General features: G+C 51.1%; 1 protein-coding gene across 1 annotated transcript in view; it reads left to right on the top strand.

Moving 5' to 3' along the window:
• The first annotated feature begins 3,712 nt into the window (after nucleotides 1-3,712).
• C2CD2 (C2 calcium dependent domain containing 2) overlaps nucleotides 3,713-20,101 on the top strand; it is a 65,429-nt gene continuing 49,040 nt past the window's right edge. The window contains exons 1-2 of the mRNA XM_065942641.1: nucleotides 3,713-4,359; nucleotides 15,515-15,613. Coding sequence (XP_065798713.1) covers nucleotides 4,087-4,359; nucleotides 15,515-15,613 — 372 coding nt within the window. The 5' untranslated portion in view covers nucleotides 3,713-4,086. The remainder of the gene's footprint in view (nucleotides 4,360-15,514; nucleotides 15,614-20,101) is intronic.

Genomic DNA, 20,101 nt, shown 5'->3' with positions numbered 1-20,101 from the left:
CCACCAAATGGGACAACGAAGCCTCTCCCCCGCTTCTCGTGCGCAGGCTCGCAGCCGGTCACTGCAGAGCGCTGTCTGAGGAGGCACTCCAAACACAGGGTCTGCCGTTTCCTCTCCGCTGCTCCGGGACCCACGTGGGCCACGGTTCAGTCAGGCTTCCTGGAGAGCTCCAGGCGGGTGGGTGCCGCTGGCGGCCCAGCGGTGGAGGTGTAGATGGTTTTCCTTGGGCCTACCGGCTTGGGGACAACGGCCAGCAAGCACCCACGAGCCCCTCCCCTGCACCCAGACCCCTAGCCCCCCACCCCACCTGCTCACAGAAGCTCAGTTCCGGGGCTCGGAGGATTCAAAGCACAGTGGTTTCCTTTGAGGTGGGGTTAGCAGCAGCAAGCCACTGCTGCAGAGTTACGGTCCCCGACCCATCAGGAAGTTTTTAGGGGGTGACAACAAGATTCCGTCCTGAGTAGAGCTATGGCCTGGCCCCGTGGGTTGAAGGGCTATGGGGTTGAGGACTGTCATCACATGTCAGGGGAATGCTGCTCTCCCTGCAGACTGAGCCGTCTAGTATCCTCCACACCCTGGACGGACGGGACCAGGTGACAGAGCAGAAGTGAAGGGAGTCTGCTCTTTTTTCCTCAGCTTACAAGAGGAGTTTTAGTTCCTATTGCACATTTTGGTCAACTGTGTGTTCCTGTGAGCCCGTGACATCCCTCCTTTTCCTTCACTTTGCTTCTACACAGAAGCAATTCAATATTTATATGTTTATCTTCCCTGTGAAAAAACTTAGAGCATGTGACGAATTCCAAACCAGAGTGGTTGTTAGTTTACAGTGTGTGAGAAGCCTCTAAATGAGCCAGTGGAGGTAGCGTGCCCCAGAGATATAGCAGCAGAGGAATGAGACTGGTTCCACCAGTCACACGAGGTGGGGACGGCCCTCCCCTACCCGCCACCCAGCCAGGGCACAGGTGCACACCTGTACTCACCACGGAACAGGGAGACGGACAGCCCGCGGTACCCAGTTGTCCCAGGCATTCTGGCAAGGGGGCCAGCCTGACTTGGATTATTCAACTGCATAGGTATGGCTACAGATCAGAAAGTAATTAGTAATTTCTGCCAAATAAGAAGAGATTTCTGAGAAAAGCAAAGCAATTCTTCTCAACCCTTTCCGGTGTGGGGGCTGAGGAGTGAGCTACAGTTTAAGGGATTGATAACTTGCTGGAAACTGATTGGATCACGGCATTTCCGCTTTCAGAAGGTCAGACCTGATATCAGATCTACCATGGAAGAGCTGGTTCTCTCTGGCTCCCGCTCACCTGGGCCATTTGATGAATACCCCTACCTGCCAGCTTCCAGTCCTGTCTCCCACTAGGGCTCTCAGTCCACCTACCTCCCAATTCCCACCTCCTTCTTAAGAAAGGGGCTTCCCTGATGGCTCAGACGGTAAAGAGTGTCTGCATGCAGTTTGGGAGACCTGGGTTCGATCCCCGTGTAGGGAAGATCTCCTGGAGAAGGAAATGGCAACCCACTCCAGTATTCTTGCCTGGAAAACCCCACGGATGGAGGAGCCTGGCAGGCTACAGTCCATGGGGTCACAAAGAGTCGGACATGACTGAGTGACTTCACGCTCAAAGAAAATCAGGCCCTTGAGTGTAAACTCCTTGGCTGCTCTCACCACATCAAACTCACTCTATAGACAACAAGGTCCTACTATATAGCACAGGGATCTATAGTCATGATCCTGAAATACTGCAGTGGAAAAGGACAGGAAAAAGAATATATATATAGATCTGAGTCACTTTACTATACAGCAGACATTAACACAACATTGTAGATCAACTATCCTTGAATTTTGTTGTTGAGTTGCTAAGTCATGTCAGACTCTTTGCAATCCCATGGACTGTAGCCCACCAGGCTCCTCTGACCACGGGATTCTCTAGGCACGAATACTGGAGTGGGTTGCCGTTTCCTCCTCCAGGGGATCTTCCCTACCCAGGGATAAAACTCAGGTCTCCTGTGTCTCCTGCATTGGTAGGTGGGTTCTTTACCACTGAGCCACCTAGGAAGTCCATACTTCAGTAAAATTAAAACAACAACAACAACAAAAACCTCATCCACCCTCATCTCCTTGCCTCCAGTCTCTAAGCCAGAAATGTCCTCTTCTGTGGTGGCCCATTCTCCCTCATGCCATGCACCAGGCCTGTGTTAAACCCTTATTGTGGACCCTTGGGATTCCCTTCTAGTTGGTCTCTTTGCCCTCTGCCACTTTCTTCCAATCTAGTCCCACATGTTGCTAGGTGTGATCTTTGTAAAATTCAATTTTTCCACTCTGCTTAAGACAGGTTGTTGCTTCTCCTTGTCTGTGGCACAATCTATTATCCATAACTCAGGTGCTCCAGGTGCAGCCTCTGCCCCACCTCCTACGCCCCTGCAACCCTCACACCATCCCACTCACATCCTATGCCTTGGGTTACTGAGCCACATGCGGGCCTCAGGGCCTTTGCACACACACACTTCAAATACCAATTCACCAAGCTCACGCTTTCCAGCCAGCACCTCAGCCTAGTCTCTAATATTTGGCATCCAGGGCAGATTTGTCAAAGCATCTGTCTGTGGTTCTCTTTGCTCTACTGTTTCCAGGATTTGTGCATAATCGTTGTCAATAAATGCCACTAACCTTCCAGCCAGATCTAGATCCTAATGTTCATTGGCCAGACACTAGTCTGTCTCAGCAATCTCTCCCTGAGCCGTGTTGGAAAGGAGGGGTTGGGGAGGAATCAGTGAGGACCCTCTGCTGCAGTGGTGGGGCCAGGACCCACACTGATGGTATCAGACAGGCAGACTCTGGTTGGCACCATCAGACCCAGCCAGAGAGGCACCTCTGTGCCCAGGTTCAGTCAACCCAACTCAAGGTCAAATCTCCTTCATATAGCTGCAGAAGGACAAGCAAATCACTATCTTACGGTTCAGGTTTGTCATTAGAACTTTGAGATTCTCAGGCTAGTGCCTTAGAGGCATTTCCTAATGATGGGGGCTGATTCTGCAAGGCGAGGGGCGCCAGGAGGTGCCACACGCTTCCATGCGCACAAACTTCTTAATGAGCCTTCTTCCTGACGCTCCTGGGAGATATCACGGCAGCTCTGCAAGGGATGGTCCAGACTTCGGGGTGCGAATGGTGGGGTTTCCAGGGACTTTCCATGGATGTGAAAACCAGATTCAGTATTCTGCTGGCGGGCAGACGGCAACCCTAGAAATCACCTTTCCATACGCACGCACACACATATGCACACATACACACATGCGTGCACACACGTGTGCACAGACGCTCATGGAAGTCCAGCCAGATCGCCCCACTGCAGCCTCGGCGTCAGGCTAATTGGAAAGTCCCGCGCTTTCGCGTCGCCACGCCGGGGACAGGTCAGGTCCGGAAGACGCCGCGCCGCCGCCGCCCTGGAGAGGCCCCGAAAGGGGCGGGCGGCGCGCGCACGTGGCCGGCCAGGCCCGAGGCCGCGGCGGGGGCGGGGCCGACGACCGAGCCGGACGCCGGGCCTTTAAGAGGGCGGGCGGCCGGCCGGCCTGGGCGGGGACGGACTAGACGACCCAGGCACAAGAGAGGCACAAGCCCCGCCCCGACCCCGGCCCGGCCCCGCCCCGCAGGCCGCGCCCCCTCCCCCGCCCCGCGGCCCAAGCCTTCTCCGGCCGCCACTGGGCCGCGGGCGGGACGCCTGGGGCGGCGCGCGCAGGAGGAAGCGCGGCTGGCCGCGGCCCGGGAACAGCCCAGACGCCCGAGTCGGGAACGCAGGCCGCCGCGTCTCTATCTGCCAGGTGCGCGGGGTTGGAGGCGCAGTCCTGGACCGTGGCCGTCGCGCGCCGGCCGGCTTTTCCTCGCGTTCACGCCGTCCGCCCGGCCTCTCGGCGCCCGGGGCCCGCACCGCCAGCTGCCCTGATCCGCCCGCCGCGCCCCCTTCCCGCCCCCCGCGAGTCCCGGCCGGCGGCGAGCTGATGTCCTGAGCTTGCCGCCCGCGGGCTGTGCGCCCGGCCGGGGGCTGCCTGGGAAGTTGGGGCGAGGCGTGCCGGGTATGCGCCATCACCATGTCCCGCCTGGGCTCGTGGCTCGATGAGGTCCAGTGGCTGGTCTTGGTGGTTCTCTTCGTCGTGGCCCTGGGCACGGTGGGCCTGTACCTGGCGCAGTGGGCGCTGGCCCGGGCGCGACCCCGCTCCCGGAGGCGGGCGGCGGAGCCTGGCGACGGCCAGCGCCCAGAGTCGGATGCGCTGCTCGCCTGGATCCTGACTCTGAACAGCTGGAGGAGCCAGTGGCAGGCTGCCTGGGTGACCGCCCTGAACGAAGAGGCCAAACGGAAGGGGGTGAGTTTCTGTGAGGGCGGCCGTGCTGCGGGGTCGGGCGCGGTGATCGCGGGGTGTCTTCAGGCTCTTCTTCCCCGGAGCCTGGCCACAGCCCTTGACTGCTTCAAGGGGCAGAGCATCCTTGAAAGTCAGAAAGACCGTGGAGACGGAGGACCCTCGATGGAGAATGAAGGCGGAGTGATTAGGTTTTATTAACCTGACGTGAAGCGTGCCAGAGGGACAGCCTGGCTGTTTGGAGGGATTTGTCCAGGGGCCGCTTCCCTTCTGGCTCTTACCTGCCCTTCCTGGCTGGCGTCCCAGGTGGTTTCCCGTATTCGCCCTGGACACTGGACCGCTTTTGCACCTGATTTATGAATCACTCTGAACCAAATATGCTTCCTACTACGGAGCTGAATTTTACCCAGAATGTATTACCCGAAGGTTTGCACCTATTAAAATTAGTGACCATTGAGGGCCAGCCACTGGCCAGACGTGTGTTGGGGGCTTCAGGTACACATGATCGTCTCTGAACCCTCACAGTTCCTGGAGCAAAGGCGTCCTCAGCATTTTAGAGGTGGGGGAAACTGAGGCCTGGAGAGGTTAAGTAGCCTGCCTAAGGTTACCCTGCCCATGGGTGGCAGAGCTGGGATTTGAACCCAGCTACCTGCTGGTTGGGATAGGCCTTCTTAAACCATTCTGCCTGGCTCCCTGACATTTCCTGATTGGCTCAGAACCTGTGATTGCCTTGAAATGAAGCTTCCTGAAAACTCAGGGGCTTAGTCTGAACTCTGCTGCCTCGGGCACCTGTGGTTGTGTTCCTGGTCTAGTTAATGACTGGGTGACATATTGTTACTTTTAAGGCATCTTGGTTTAATGATGCGCTCCTGGTGTCTGCTGTTTCTAAATATCCCACAGGAGGAATGAAGGCCTGGTGGGTCTGGGCACTAAGTCTTTGCCAGTCCTTCTTACTCCGAGGTGTACATGCTCCTCCACCTGCTTGGGGCACCCAGTGGAGAAGCCCACGGCCTTTTGCTTTGGAAACAGCAAATGCTGTGTGTCTAGACTGTCAACCTTCAGAATACTCCATGGTGAGCCCTCTGTCTGGTCCTTGTGCCATGGCCTTGACTCATGTAGCCATGGACTTAAAAAACAGAAAAGCTTTGAGTGCGAATGAGCATAAATCCAACAAAAGACCATGTTCTGAGCCCTGGGAAAAAATAGCCATGCCGTTTGGATGAAAAAAAGCCTTCAAGGTCATTTGACTTCCATCTGCCCTGGTGCCTGGAGTCTGTGCCCCCGCTGCCAGAACTGGACAGCTTCAGAGGAACCATCCCATTTCTGGTGGGAGCCCGGAAGCCCTGTGACCTCACCTGGACAAGCAAACACAAATTTGTTTCCCCACGAAGCTGCTGTCATTGACCCCTGGCTGACCGGGTGTCCTGGGCCTGGGTTCTGGGGCTGAGTACACTGCAGGCTAGAGTTGTGAGCGGGTGAAAGTCTTATCTCAGCTGGAAGAGATGGGGGTGTGATGTGGGCCACTGCTTCTGCTTCTCAGCCTTTTCTGAGCTGATCTGTAGGGTCCTGTTGTCGCCCTGGGGCTCTTGAGAGAGTCAGGCAGAGGTACAACCCTCCCTCCTGTAAGTCTGGGACAGTCCTGCTTAAACCATTCTGCCTGGCTCCCTGACATTTCCTGATTGGCTCAGAACCTACAATTGCCTTGATTCGAAGCTTCCAGATTACCTGTGTGCCTGGAGGGCTGAGAGAGGAGGAGATCTCTGCCGTGGAATTTGTGGGGAGCCCTTCCAATAACTGGAGAAAATACCTGGAGTTTTCGGGTGAAGACTTTTCTTCCTGCGCCCTTGCATCTGTGTGGGTGGAGACCTCAGCTGGGGGCTAGAGCTGGGGGAGGTTAGGCTTATTTGCCTGTCCTCTGCTATTCACCACACACTGCAGAATCTTAGACACTAGTTTTTCCAGAACTCCTGCCTGTCAGGGGCAGTGATGTGCTGAGTATAAGCTCAAGGCAACTCTAAGTCTTCTCTGACAGCAGTTGGGTCTGAGTGTGGTATCAGGTGGCTCAGTGTGTGTGTAAGTGTGGTGTGTGTGTGTCATGCTGCTCTCCCTGGTACCTGGCACATGTTGCTTGATTTGAATTCGAATGGAAGGCTCAGCAGGCTGATAGGATCTGGGTAACTCCTACCACGGCCTTGGCACGCCCCCTCCCCTGTCCTGGGCCATCCCGATTGCAGCACTAATGACAGTGTGGGTGAGCAGGCCCTGGTGTTTTCTTAGTGGCTGTCCTGACCCGGCAGCCAGCCCTGCGGGACTCTCCCTCTGTCCTCCCTTCAGCAGCTCGATTCCCACTAATCCCCGATTAGGGTTGACAACTCCAAGTCCGCATTGGGCGCAGCGAGCCAGCTTAGCGGCCCCCTCCACCCTCCACCCTGTTTGCCCTGGCCCAAGAGAAGTCCACTCCTGTCACTGGGGGATTGGCAGAAACTCAGTCATCTCTAGCATCTTCTGTGCGAGATGGAGTTCTCTCCTGAGGGGAGCAGCTCCTCTCATCCTACTTTACCCCAGCTCGTATCTTAGGACTGCAAGGAACCCTAAACCCTTTGGCAGTACCTCTTCCTTCTCCAAAAGGGGAGACAGAGGACTATGAACTGGAGAGACTTGCCAGTGTTGAGCTAGACCCAGGGCCAGGGGTCTTCATGGTTCATCTACATCTGCAGGGGTCCATGGTCCCACTTGGGCAGCAAATTTGACTTTGAGACTCAAATATTTCCTTCAGTTGAGCTCCAGCAAGAAAGGATCAAAGGGTACGATTGTTTAACACATCATCCCTAACAATGGGGCTCCTGTCTCCAGGGAGCTAAAGATGGTTAGTAACTTGTGGAGTCTCCTTTGACCCTGGATGACCAATGACTGAGGCAGGGCAGGTTCCTTGTATCAGGGGGTCCTGCAGAGTTTTGACCCTCACTCCTTATGATTAGACAGGATACTGAGTTGGAGAGATAGATGAGGAGAGCACGGCTGCTCTGGCAGCACACACCTGGTATTTGGGGAACACTGGCAAATTGCCTAGAGACCTTTGAAAGAATGCACTTGCCTGCCACCTCCCCCACTTCAGACTCAGGGAGTCAGCGGGGGTACAGGGAGCCTACTGTATGTTTCACAAGTTCCCGAAGCTAGCTCTCCACTAGAGAGAAGCTGCTGGACACACACGCTGTCCATAAGCCAACCAGCATTCAGTCAATCAAAGTCCCCCCATCCAACAACACCTCTCCACGCTGGCATTGCAGACACCTGACATCAGCTGCTCTCATCGCAGCTCGGCCCATGAGAACAGGAAGATCCCAGGATTGGTTCAGTCACTAACCTAGGAACCAATGCCCTGTTATCTGAGGGCAACACGAGGTTTTCCCTTTGCATTTGCGTGAATATTTACAAAGTGGTTTGGGGTGACATCACCCCAGTAGCAATCCACACCCTTGACACCCACCGTTGACTCTGGGGCTGCTCTTTTCACAGCAGGTCGCCAGCTCTGAAAGCCAGAGCCCACGGTCCTGAGACCCCTACCCACGGGCTGGACAGAGCCTCCCTCCCAAGGCTGATGCTGTTGGGACTACATGCGGGGAGCGGCGGTCTGAGAGCGAGCCCCATGCTCCAGACCTGTCTGGGAATGGGCTGCTTGAGTAGGCCCAGGCCCTGGCAGGGAAGGTCATGGAGCTGTTTGTTTCTGTAGTCCTTTGCCCCAGGATTCTTTTCAGAGGAATGTTCTAAATGTAGATGACCAAGACTGTAGGACAATTTGTGGTCTTCATAAAAAAAAAAAAAAAAAAAAGATGCCGTGTGAACTTAAACCATGGTATTAATAGCTCTGACTTGTATATGAGCTGCAGCAATTTGAGGAGTAAATAAAGTGACAGGATTTGGAGGTTTCTTGTTCTGTAATGAGCTTCCTTCAAGTGCTGCTCACAGAAATTCAAGGTCCCTGAGCACGATGGTGGCCAGAGTGTAAGAGGTCAGCTGGTAAGAATGGGAAGGTGACCTTGAGTCAAGTCACTCTCCACCTGACCCTCAAATTACTCTCCTTTCTGTTGCTCAAACATTCAGGGTTCTTTCCTGTGTGGGGTCTTCCCACAGAGCATTCCTTCTGTCCCCAACACTTATTCAACCTTTGTCCTGACGCTTTCAAACTGTGGTGTTGGAGAAGACTCTTGAGAGTCCCTTGGACTGTAAGGAGATCAGACCAGTCAATCCTAAAGGAAATCAACCCTGAATATTCGTTGGAAGGACTGATGCTGAAGCTGAAGCTCGAATACTTTGGCCACCTGATGTGAAGAATCGACTCACTGGAAAAGACCCTGATGCTGGGGAAGACTGAAAACAATAGGACAAGGGGTGGCAGAGGATGAGATGGTTAGATAGCATTGCCGACTCCGTGGACTTGGATTTGAGCAGACTCTGGGAGATGTTGAAGGACAGGGGGGCCTGGCGTGCTGCAGTCCATGGGGTTGCAAAGAGTCGGACGTGAATGAGCGACTGAAAAAAAACAACAGCAATATTTCAGGTCTCAGAACAAAAATCCCTCCTCCCCATTTTTTGGTGAAGGCTGCCCCGCTCCCACCCCAGCAGTACTGTGTGGTCACTGGTGCCCTCATCAGCTCCCAGGATTGTGAGGGAGGCCAGAACTCTGTCCATCCAGGCGCAGCCCACCCGGCGCCGAGTGCTCAGCCATCTCAGGGCATGAATAACAGCCCCTGTTAGAAACTTGTCACCGAAGGGGAGAAACTGCGGTGATGTACATCAGCCCATCTGGACTCAGGCCTCCCCTGCTTGGGAGCTGGCCAAGCCTGGGCCAAATAAGTGGTTTAATGTGCTTTGTTTTTTCACTTCTAAAGCATCAACCTAAAGGAGGCTCACTGATGACTCTGCAGATTGTCAGCAGAAACGAGGAAGAGATGCCAGTTCAGGTTGTTCTTTGCGTTCACCCATTCTCTCAGCAAGACGGGAATTCAGGGGAAGGAAGAGTGGGTGTAGTGTTAATGTCAACTAGAATGCAGCCAAAGCTAACTTCCACTCCCGCCAGCCCCCCTGGGTTGTTGAGGAGGGAGGGGACCTCTTGAGCTGCTTGGAAGAGCTGTGTGTTCTCTGCTCAGGTTGGAAGGCAGCTCTGGGGCTCTGTGACCTTGGGCAGGCCCTGACCTCTCTTGTGCCTCATCTCTGGAAGAGGATAACTTTGGGTTCAGTCTGGGAAGCAGCATCCAGTCCAGATGAGGTGAGATCTGTGTGAAGCCTTTAGCCAATAGAGTCAAGAAGATGGGCTGCTTTCTTGTAACATCCCCTTAAAAAAAAACTTAAAAATTTTTTTACTGCTTTTATATTTAGAGAAAAGTTGTAAAAACAATTCAGAGTCGCTATGCTTTCCTTATCCAGCCTATATAACCATACAGGGCACAATAATCAGAAACAAGAAATTACATTGGTGCTGCTGCTGCTGCTGCTGCTAAGTCGCTTCAGTCGTGTCTGACTCTGTGCGACCCCATAGACGGCAGACCACCAGGCTCCCCGGTCCCTAGGATTCTCCAGGCAATGGTACACTGTTACTGTAATTCACAGTACAATGATATTAACATTGTAACAGTATAAGAAATTAATGTTGGTACAGTATTAGTATAGTTCATAGTACAACATTAAAATTGCAACAACATAAGAACTTAACATTGGTACAGTATTACTGTAATTCATAGTATAGTGATATTAACGTTGTAATGGTATAAAAAATTAACATTGGTACAATGTTACTATAATTTAAAATTTTTAAATTTATTTTTATTTTTGGCTGTGCTGGGCTGGACTTTTCTCTAGTTGCAGAGAGCTGGGGCTACCCTCTCGTTGCAGTGCAAGGGCTCTGGGCTCACGGGCTTCAGTAGTTGCAGTACATAGGGTCAGTAGTTGAGGTTCCCGGGCTCCGGAGCACAGGCCGTAGCACACAGGCTTAGTTGCTTCGAGGCCTGTGGGGTCTTCCTGGATCAGGGATCAAACCTGTGTCGCTGCATTGATAGGTGGATTCTTTACCACAGCGCCAGTTCACAGTACAATGATATTAATGCTATTCTAGTATAACAAATTAACGTTGGCACAGTGTTACTATATGTCACGGTACAATGATATTCGCCTTGTAACAATATAAGAAATTAACAAAACTTTCTAAGCAAACAGAAGGCCCTCCTTGACTTCACCTGCTTTCCGCCGGTGTCCTTTTCTTGTCCAGGGTCCCGCTCAGGCCCCACATGGCACTGGGTTGTTGCTTTGTGTTTGTCTCCAGCAGCCTGTAAGAGTTTCCCCGTCTTCCCTTGTTTATTCATGACCTTGACAACTCTGAAGAGTATTGATTGCTGTTTTGCCAAATATCCCTCAGTTCGGTGTTTTGCACAATTGGACTGCAGTCCCACAAACCACAGAAGGGATGTGTCCCTCTGAGTGTACTGTTTCGTGGGTTTATGATGTCAGCATGGCTTACCAATGGGGACTTGGCCTTGATCCCTGTGTTAAGGTGATTTCCACCCATTTCTCTTCTTAGATCTTATGTCTCCCTTTTCCTTTCTCCCTATAGTTAACAATTATCTTGGGGAGATACTTTGAGACTGCACAAATCCTGTTACTCCTTAAACTTTTGCATGCTGATTTTGGCATCCATGTATCTAGTCTGCAACACCTCTGTGGAGTTTGCCTAATGATGATTTTCTCTTTTTCTCTCTTTCCTTCTGCATTTATTCATTGGAGTTCTGTTGCAAGAGAGAGTTGCCACTTCTCTTCCATCTATACATTTTATTGAGTATTTACATCAGTATATATTCATGGATATTTGTTTTATTCTGTGGGTTACAGTCCAGTGTGCATGTGTTCAGTCATGTCCAACTCTTTGCAACCCCAGGAACTGTAGCCTGCCAGGCTCCTCTGTCCATAGAACTTTCCAGGCAAGAACACTGGTGTGGAATGCCAATTCGTACTCCAGGGAATCTTCCCAACCCAGGGATCGAAACTTTGTCTCTTGCGTCTGTTGCCTCTCCTGCATTGGCAGGCAGATCCTTTACCACTGTGCCACTTGAGGAGCCCCTATCATCCAGTGCCATCACTATTTGTTTTGTTGTTTAAACTGTTCTTGTTTTGGCCATTAGAAGCTCTTTTGTGTTCTTCCATCAATATATATATATATACACATTAGCACTTCCTTGATGGATCTGAAAGATGTTTGCTCTAGACTCATCTTGTATTTTCTTCTTTTCTGGCCCTGGATTCAACCACTTTTCCAAGCAGCTCTGATTCCTTTTACTCAAGAATTATTTAGAATACAAGATTTGGGCATCAAGGGTGCTTATTACTGCTGGGGTCGCATTGCTTCTAGACCTTCTTAGTGAACAGACCCAGGAAAGATATGTGTGGATGGCAGCATATTCATGTAACATGTCTCTCTGCCTTTATCTTCAAAACCACGCCTATGCTGATACCCCTTTTCATACTGCTGGAGAAAGGAGTGGCAAACCACTCCAAGTATCCTGGCTTAAAACTCAACATTCAAAAAACTAAGATCATGGCATCTTGTCCCATCACTTCATGGCAAATAGATGGGGGGAAAATGGAAACAGTGACAGATTTTTATTTTCTTGGGCTCCAAAATCACTGCAGATGATGACTGCAGCCATGAAATTAAAAGACACTTGCTCCTTGGAAAGAAAGCTATGACATATCTAGACAATGTGTTAAAAAGCAGACTTATCACCTTGCTGACAAAGGTCCATATAATCAAAGCTATGGGTTTTCCAGTAGTCATGTATGTGTGTGAGAGTTGGACCATAAAGAAGACTGAGCACCAAAGAATTGATGCTTTTGAACTGTGGTGCTGGGAAAGACAGGTGAAAGTTCCTTGGATGGCAAGGGGATCAAACCAGTCAATCCTAAAGGAAATCAACCCTGAGTATTCTTTGGAAGAACTGATGCTGAAGCTCCAATACTTTGGCCACCTGATGCAAAGAGCCAGCTCATTGGAAAAGACCTTGGTCCTGGAAGGATTGAAGGTGGGAGGAGAAGGGGGCAACAGAGGATGAGATGGTTGGATGGCATCACCGACTTAATGGACATGAGTGTGAGCAAGCTCTGGGAGATGATGAAGCACAGGGAAGCCTGGCGTGCTGCAGTCCATGGGGTCACAAGAAGTCGGACATGACTGAGCCACTGAACAACAAATACTGATACCCCAGTTTCCAGGTCAATGGCACAGAGTTCATTTTCATCTTCCCCTTTCCTTATCTCTAACTTCCTCCTCCAAGAGCGAGGCATCTAGGACTCACTGTCTGTAACATACTTATTTGGTCAACTCCAGCGGACATATAACGTACTTACTGAATTGCTGACCTATGCCCCCATGAGAAACACATTTCCTGGCTAGATTCTTGCATTTATGTGCAGCCAGGATCCTGTTTTCCACAGTTTCTCAGGTTCAGTCTGTTTCCTGACCCTTCTGGCAGTTGTGTTCTTTACTTGCGTAGTTACGTTTGTGTCCTATCTGGGGCTCCTCCCACATCCAGACTTTTCAAAACTCCGTCTGTAGCCAGTGATTTGGGATGTCACTCTTGTCACTGACCTTCTCCATACATGTTGGGGTCTATTCTGGATGCCCTGTGTTAGCCCCACTGGTCATCTCTGTGTTCATGTGCTGGTACCACACACTTGGAATCACTGAGGTTCTGTACATGCATGCATGCTAAGTCACTTCAGTTGTTTCTGATCCTTTGTGACCCTAAGGACTGTAACCCACCAGGCTCCTCTGTCTATGGGATCATCCAGGCAAGAATACTAGAGTGGGTTTCCATTTCCTGCTCCAGGGGATCTTCCCGACCCAGGGATCAAACCCACATCTCTCCCATCTCCTGCACTGCAGGCAGATTCTTTATCGCTGTGCTACCTGGGAAGCCCACAGAGGTACTGTGAATTAATGTCCGGGAGAGCCTGTATCTGTGTTTCTTTCTCAGTTGCTCTCCTGGCAATTCCTGCCTGTTGCTTTTCCTCGTAGATGTAAAGTCTTTCTTTGCTCTGAATGGGGTTGAGTCTGGAATGAGGCTGCCTGCCCATGGACAGAGTGCAGAGATGCAGGGACTTTGCTGCACCCAGGCTGGGCTCTCTGAAACTCCAGGATCAATCAGAAAGGGAAGAGGAACTTTTGGGTCCTTATTTTAACTGAATCGTATATTTTCTTTGTGAGCCTGCCTCTTGACATTAACTTTCTTAGCAGAATATCTACAGGGTTTTCATTCAGAAGGTGCCATGGGTAAGAGGGTGTAGATGGCACCTCCTGATGGGCGGGGGCAGGAGATGACATCCAGGCTGCTCAAGTCTATGTGGTCTCTTCAGGCTGGTGTAGAAGCAGCTGCAGGGCTTCCCAGGTGGTATAGTGATAAATAATCCGCCTGCAATGCAGGAGACACAGAGGCATGGGTTCTAGCCCTAACTGGGGAAGATCCCCTGGAGGAGGAAATGCAGCCCACTCCAGTATTCTTGCCTGGAGAATCCCATGGACAGAGGAGTCTGGTGGGCTGTAGTCCATGGGGTCACAAAGAGTTGGTGGTGGTCCAGCAGCTGTAATGACTCCTGTGAGGGCTCGGTCTCCCGCCTAGCACTGCATTCTGTGCTGGGGCTGCTCTTTCAGCCAGGTGGCCTGGCACACAGGGTGATGTCACCCCCAAGCCACTGGCCAGCAGGTCACACCAAAACAAACTCTGGTCATGGAGAACATCCGCAGAGCAGCCCCCAAGCCATGACTTCATCACTCTCGAAAAATAGATTTAATTCTCCCCTGATGGTTTGTAGAGGTGAGATTAATGTCGCTAAGACAAGATGAGGTTAGAAGAACGTCACTGACAATGTTCTGTGCCTGTAGGTGTACGCTGCAGCACTGGGGATTCTTAAGAAACAACCCTGGGCTGACTTCATTCTTGCTCATCCCCACTGCACTTGCCAGGAGAGCTTTGCTGCCATTTGTACCATTTCTATCCCCCACCCTTGATCTTGCCTTGCAGTTGGAACCAGCTCATCACAGCCAGGAGTCTTGAAAATAGATGAGATGTGGTGGGGAGCTGTGGGGCTGGGTCTCTTTTTTAAATACATGGTCAGAACTCACTTGATGATGATGGGCTTTTCTGGAGCATGTCAGGAAGAGAGTTGAAGGAGACTTTCGTTCCAGGGTTGTATTGTTGGCGTACGTGTTCAGCCTCACGAGAGAACTTATTTTTTAAAAAACCGAGACCTGATTGGTAATCCAAGTCCTGATTTATTCTTTTGTAAAGCATCAGTCTTATTGCCTTGTGGTCATATTAATTGATTTGCATGTCCTGCATTGAAGATTTTAATTGCAAGAACCAAAATTTAATGCAGAATTTAAATGCAAGATTTTAGTTGCAAGAACTTGTCACCTGCCAGGGTGACAAGTCATGGAGGACATTTCTGGGAGGGTATGAGAGGATGTGGAGAGCTGAAGGTGGAGTTAAACCAGGAGCCCACAGTGGGCAAGAGCCTGGCAGCTCTGGGGGTCCTCAAAGCAAGGACTCAGGAACCTGATCCTTGAGCAGTACTGCCGGCTGGCTCATTTCCAGGCAAGGAATCCTAAATTCCCGGGAGAAGCACCTGTCTGCTCCCCTTGGGTTCCTGCCCACCTGCCACTTGGGCAGTGGGAGGTGGGAAGAGGGTAACCTAAGGAGAGTGCCAGCACCACGTGGGGCGGGGAGAGGTGATTCTCTGAAACCAGAGAGAGAGCTTTCCTAGAGAAAGGGGAGGACACAGCCGGTGCACCTGCCATGCCCCACCTGCAGGCCGGCCGCGCACCCACCCTCCCGGGAACCTGGGCTTCTCCGCTCTCACCGTGAACCTGAGCTCTCAGAACCCCCTCTGCCGCCTTCATTGCCACATTTTTTATTTTGTCCCCGAGCTTCTTACTGATATCTGTCCATTGCTGCTCTTCAGAAGCACACATTGAACTAAATGAAGTCATATCACATCTTCTTAGATCTGCAGAGCTTTACAGCAAGTACGTCATCTCCTTTAGAAAGTAGCTCCCCCCGCTCCCGCCGCCCCCCACCCTCCCAGTGCACTGTCCCCTCACTCCGCTCTTCTGTTCCAGGGCCCGCTGCTCCTCTGCTTCCAGGAGGACCTGCTGCAGCCACCTCTGGAGCTGACCGTGCAGCAAGTCTCCAGCGTGGCCCGGTCGGCCCAGGAGAAGGTGAGCCAGGCGCCGTCACCTGCTGGAGGCCTCTCCTCACCCAGGAAGCCAATTTAAAACTGGGGTGTGTAACTGGGTCACTTTTCTGTACACCAGAGATGGACACAACATTGTAATCGACTGTACTTCAAATTTTTTTTTTTTTAAACTGGGGTGGGGGAATTTACTCTTAGAATTATTGAAAATGCCAAACCTCTTACACCAAAAAAATAAATAAAATATGGCCCATCATTGATGAATGGATAGATAAAATATGGCGTTCCCACATGATGGAGTATTATTTGGCCTCATGAAGGAATGCGATTCTGACACGTGCTCCCACATGGATGAGCCTTGTAGACATTCCACGAAACAAAAGAAGCCAGACCTGACACATATTACAAGATTCCATTTACATGAAATATTCAGAATACATAAATCAATAGAGACAGAAAGTAGACAAGCGGTGTCCAGGGCCTGGGAGTGGGCTGTGAACAGTGACTGCTCACATCCCCCAGGGATGGGATTTTAGGAGGTGATGACATGTTCTAAAGGTGGTGCTGGTGATGTTCGTACAACAATATGAAATATGTTTGACATATATTTAATATATTTAAAAGCCATTTGATTGTATAGCTTAAATGATCAGATTGCACATAAATTTATGTACATATACATTTTATTAAATTATAAACATACATTTTATAATTTATAAAATGTTGTTTAGTCACTAAGTCATTTCCAACTCTGTCACCCCAAGGACTGCAGCCTGCCAGGCTCCTCTGTCCAAGGGATTTCCCAGGCAAGAATACTGGAGTGGGTTGCCATTTCCTTCTCCAGGGGATCTTCCCGACCTGGGGATGGAACCCATGTCTCCTGTACTGGCAGGCGGGTTCCTTACCACTGGGCCACCAGGGAAGCTCTAGATTTATATAGGTGCAGTTATAAACAATACGTGAATAATTCTGTAGCATGATATAGAGATTTTAGCCATTTAGCTATTACACAGAGTTTATATTATAGTTGCTAACAGTTTACAGGCTAAAATTACTTGTTACATTGGTCAACTACCATAAAAAATGGGAATAATTTTTTTTAATAAAAAGTCTCTGTGAAGTGCTGAGAGACTCTTAAGTATCAGCTTCCCCTTGGATCTTGATATTTTTTTGTCAAGTTAAATGCATACCGTTTAGCAGACTGTGAGGAGGAGATACCTGGGTGGCCCCTGGGCCCAGAAGAAGCTCCCACCCAGCCCCTGGAATCTGGTCCTTGTGTATCCCCACCCACCCCCACCCCGGGTCAGCTAGAACATCATTTGTGCATTTCAAGTGTTTATTGTTTTGTATGTACATTTTCACAGCAAGCTTTCTCTTTATAAGAACATGGCAGTTTGAATGTTCACCTAGGTTGATTTTGGGGTCTCTAGTTCATTAGCTGGAGAAGGCAATGCCGCCCCACTCCAGTACTCTTGCCTGGAAAATCCCCTGGATGGAGGAGCCTGGTAGGCTGCAGTCCAAGGTGTCGCTAAGTCAGACACGACTGAGCGACTTCACTTTCACTTTTCACTTTCATACATTGGAGAAGGAAATGGCAACCCACTCCAGTGTTCTTGCCTGGAGAATCCCAGGGACGGGGGAGCCTGGTGGGCTGCTGTCTCTGGGATTGCACAGAGTCAGACACAGCTGATGTGACTTAGCAGCAGCAGTTCATTAGCTGGAACTGCAGTTCACGACTCGGTGGACAAAGGCAGCTTTGCCCACCGTCCGCAGATGAACAATGATATGGTTTTCTGTTTTTCACAAGTGCAGCAAAGCTGCCCTGAACTGTCTCCTGAGTCCTCAGACTCAAGCCTGGGAGTATCTCTGCAGCAGGTGTGGGGGTCCTGGGTTGTAGGTACACATGATCGGCTCCACCATGGATTCTAGAATCAGTCACCCAGGCACTGACCCAGCGTCCTTTGCCCTGGCGGTGCAGAAGGGCTGTCTGTCCCCATGCCCTGGTGGATCCTGGAGGCTCAGAGCTCCATAACCCCGGCAGGAAGCATGGGAAATCCCCGGGAGATGTTGGGAGAAAACTGGTGGCAACAAGGCAGGATGCTGGCCCCAGCGCAGCCCGTGAGAGCTGGAAGGGGCCCTGTGAGCAGATGGTGCAGTGCCCAGGTTTCAAAAGCTAGGGGTCTGGGGCAGCTTGCTGTAAGCCTGACCTGCTCGAGTCCCCTGCTTGGGATGTGCCCCTGTGCATTGATTGAGTACCCTATTATTGACAAATAAGCCTCAAGTCCCTTTGTGGTGGACAGTTTCTGTTAGCTGATTTCTGACACTGTCAATATTAAGAGAAGAGAGCTCAGAGACTGGCCTGGAGATGCTGGGGAGGGAGCAGGGATTAGAAATGGCCACAGACCATTTTTAAAGGTCCTGATATATAGATGGTGCCAGAAACGCTGCCTTTGGAAAGTGGATGGTTAAACTGTGTTTGTTTTAATACCATGGCAGAAATATTGCACACCCATCAAAAAGTTGAAAACAACATGTAGAAGTGCACAGGCTTTTTTTTTTTAAGCCTATCATTAACTCTTTTTTAAACACTTAATTAATTTTTATTGTGGTCATGTTGGGTCTTTGCTGCTGCCCTCGGGCTTCCTCTAGCAGGGGCAAGTGGGAGGCTGCTCTTGGTTGCGGTGTGCGGGCTTCTCATTGCGGTGGCTTCTCCTGTTGCAGATCACGGGCTCCAGGTACACAGGCTTCAGTGGTTGCAGCTCGTGGCCTCAGCAGTTGTGGTACATGGGCTTAGTTGCTCCCCAACGTGTGGGATCTTCCCAGACCAGGGATCAAACAGGTGTCCCTTGCGTTGCAAGGTGGATTCTTAACCATGGGACCACCAGGGAAGCCCTACATAAAGTTTTTTAAGTCTGCCCTCTTTCTCCTTGCTCTCAACCCTCCTTCCTCTGCTCCCTGCAGGTGGGACCACGGGCAGCAGTCCACACTGTGTTCTAGGAAGCTTTTCACCCAGTAAACTTCTGGGAAGTGCACACAATCTTGTTTTCTTTGACAAGTTTCTTCATAGTTCTTGACTCCTGTGTTTTCTTGGCCAGAGAGGACCTGAGCGCCTGCCAGTACCTTTGTGCTGGCATCAGGGCCCTCCTCTTGGGCAGGCACCCAGCCCCCTGAGCAATGCAGGAAAGTGGGTTGAGTGTCGTGGTCCCAGGGAACCAGCTCAGGGGCCCTGTGGGGATCCACCTGGCCCCTGGGAAGTGGGGAGCAGGATACCCCCAAGTGCCTGGATCCTGTATGCAACCTCTTCTTCTCTTGAACATGTATCTTGACTGGTCACAGCCCATTTCAGGGTACCCACTCGCAAAGCAATCGAACCTGGCTAGTCAATTTCTCTTGTAACGTGTCCCCAAGGCAGGTTCCCAAATATCCACAAGTTAAATGAAGGACAGACATTATCCCAGAAGCTGATGACAGTGCCTTCTTCCTTTCAGGGTCTGAACTACCCCTGGGGTCTCCAAACTTAGATTGAATCCTGTACCAATCCTGAATCCAATTCCTGAGAAGGGAAAATCCACAGCAGAGCCTCAGGATGCAAAAAGAACATGTCCAAGGAATACAGACAGGAGATTCTAGGACGTCCCCCCCCCCCCCCCGCCCCGCCCTGCCCTTTCTCTGCTCCCCACAGAGCATCAGGGCTCATGTTTCTCATCCTCCTGTCTCAGCCCTGACAAGGGACATGTGGGTGGTGTTTGAAGTAATGAAGAGGATGAATCTGCCTGGACAAGGGGGCTGGTGTATAGTCATGTCTTGGATCAAGACTTGAATGGGGCTTGGATCAGATGAGAATGGGGCTCTGGTCTCCCTTTGTGGATATCTTCCTTACTTGGGTTTGGACTTGAGTCTCCCTGCAGGACCCCCCAGAACAGAACTGGGCCTCCCCCACCCTCCAAGTGCTCTGTGCTCTGACCTTCTCCTGCAGCCCCTGAAGACCCCTGTGTGCCAGAGTAACCACCTTTGCAAATGTCTGTTCATCAGCAAGCCCCCCGCCCCGGGCCTGCACAGAGAGTGGGGTCTTGCATGGCTCGGAGCATCAGAGTCGTCAGGACCCGTGGGAGCTACACATTCCACAACCTGCAGCAAAGGCTGAATGGGGACCTCTCAGTGGTTTACTTATGACTCTTTTGACACCAAATGTGTGCATTTTTTCTTCCACCCAACAAGCAGTCCTCCAATCCTCCGAACACCAGCTGGGTGTCCTACAATTCAATTCAACGCTGGCACTAACTACAGTGCAGACCCCTCAGGTCAAAGGGCTCAGTCCCACCTGACTGCCCCCTATTTCAGATGCCAACCCGAGGTCTGGGCCTCCTGTACCCACCAACTGGCTATAAAGTTGGAGCTTCTCACAACCCCTCCTCATGCTAGAACAGCTCACAGAACTTGGGAAAGCAGTTTACTTACTGTTGTTGTTGTTTACTAGCTCAGTCGTGTCTGACTCGTGACCTCATGGACTGCA

Source organism: Muntiacus reevesi, chromosome 8 (assembly GCF_963930625.1).
Source record: "Muntiacus reevesi chromosome 8, mMunRee1.1, whole genome shotgun sequence".
Taxonomy (NCBI): Eukaryota; Metazoa; Chordata; class Mammalia; order Artiodactyla; family Cervidae; genus Muntiacus; species Muntiacus reevesi.
This window is presented reverse-complemented; position numbering and strand designations above follow the sequence as displayed.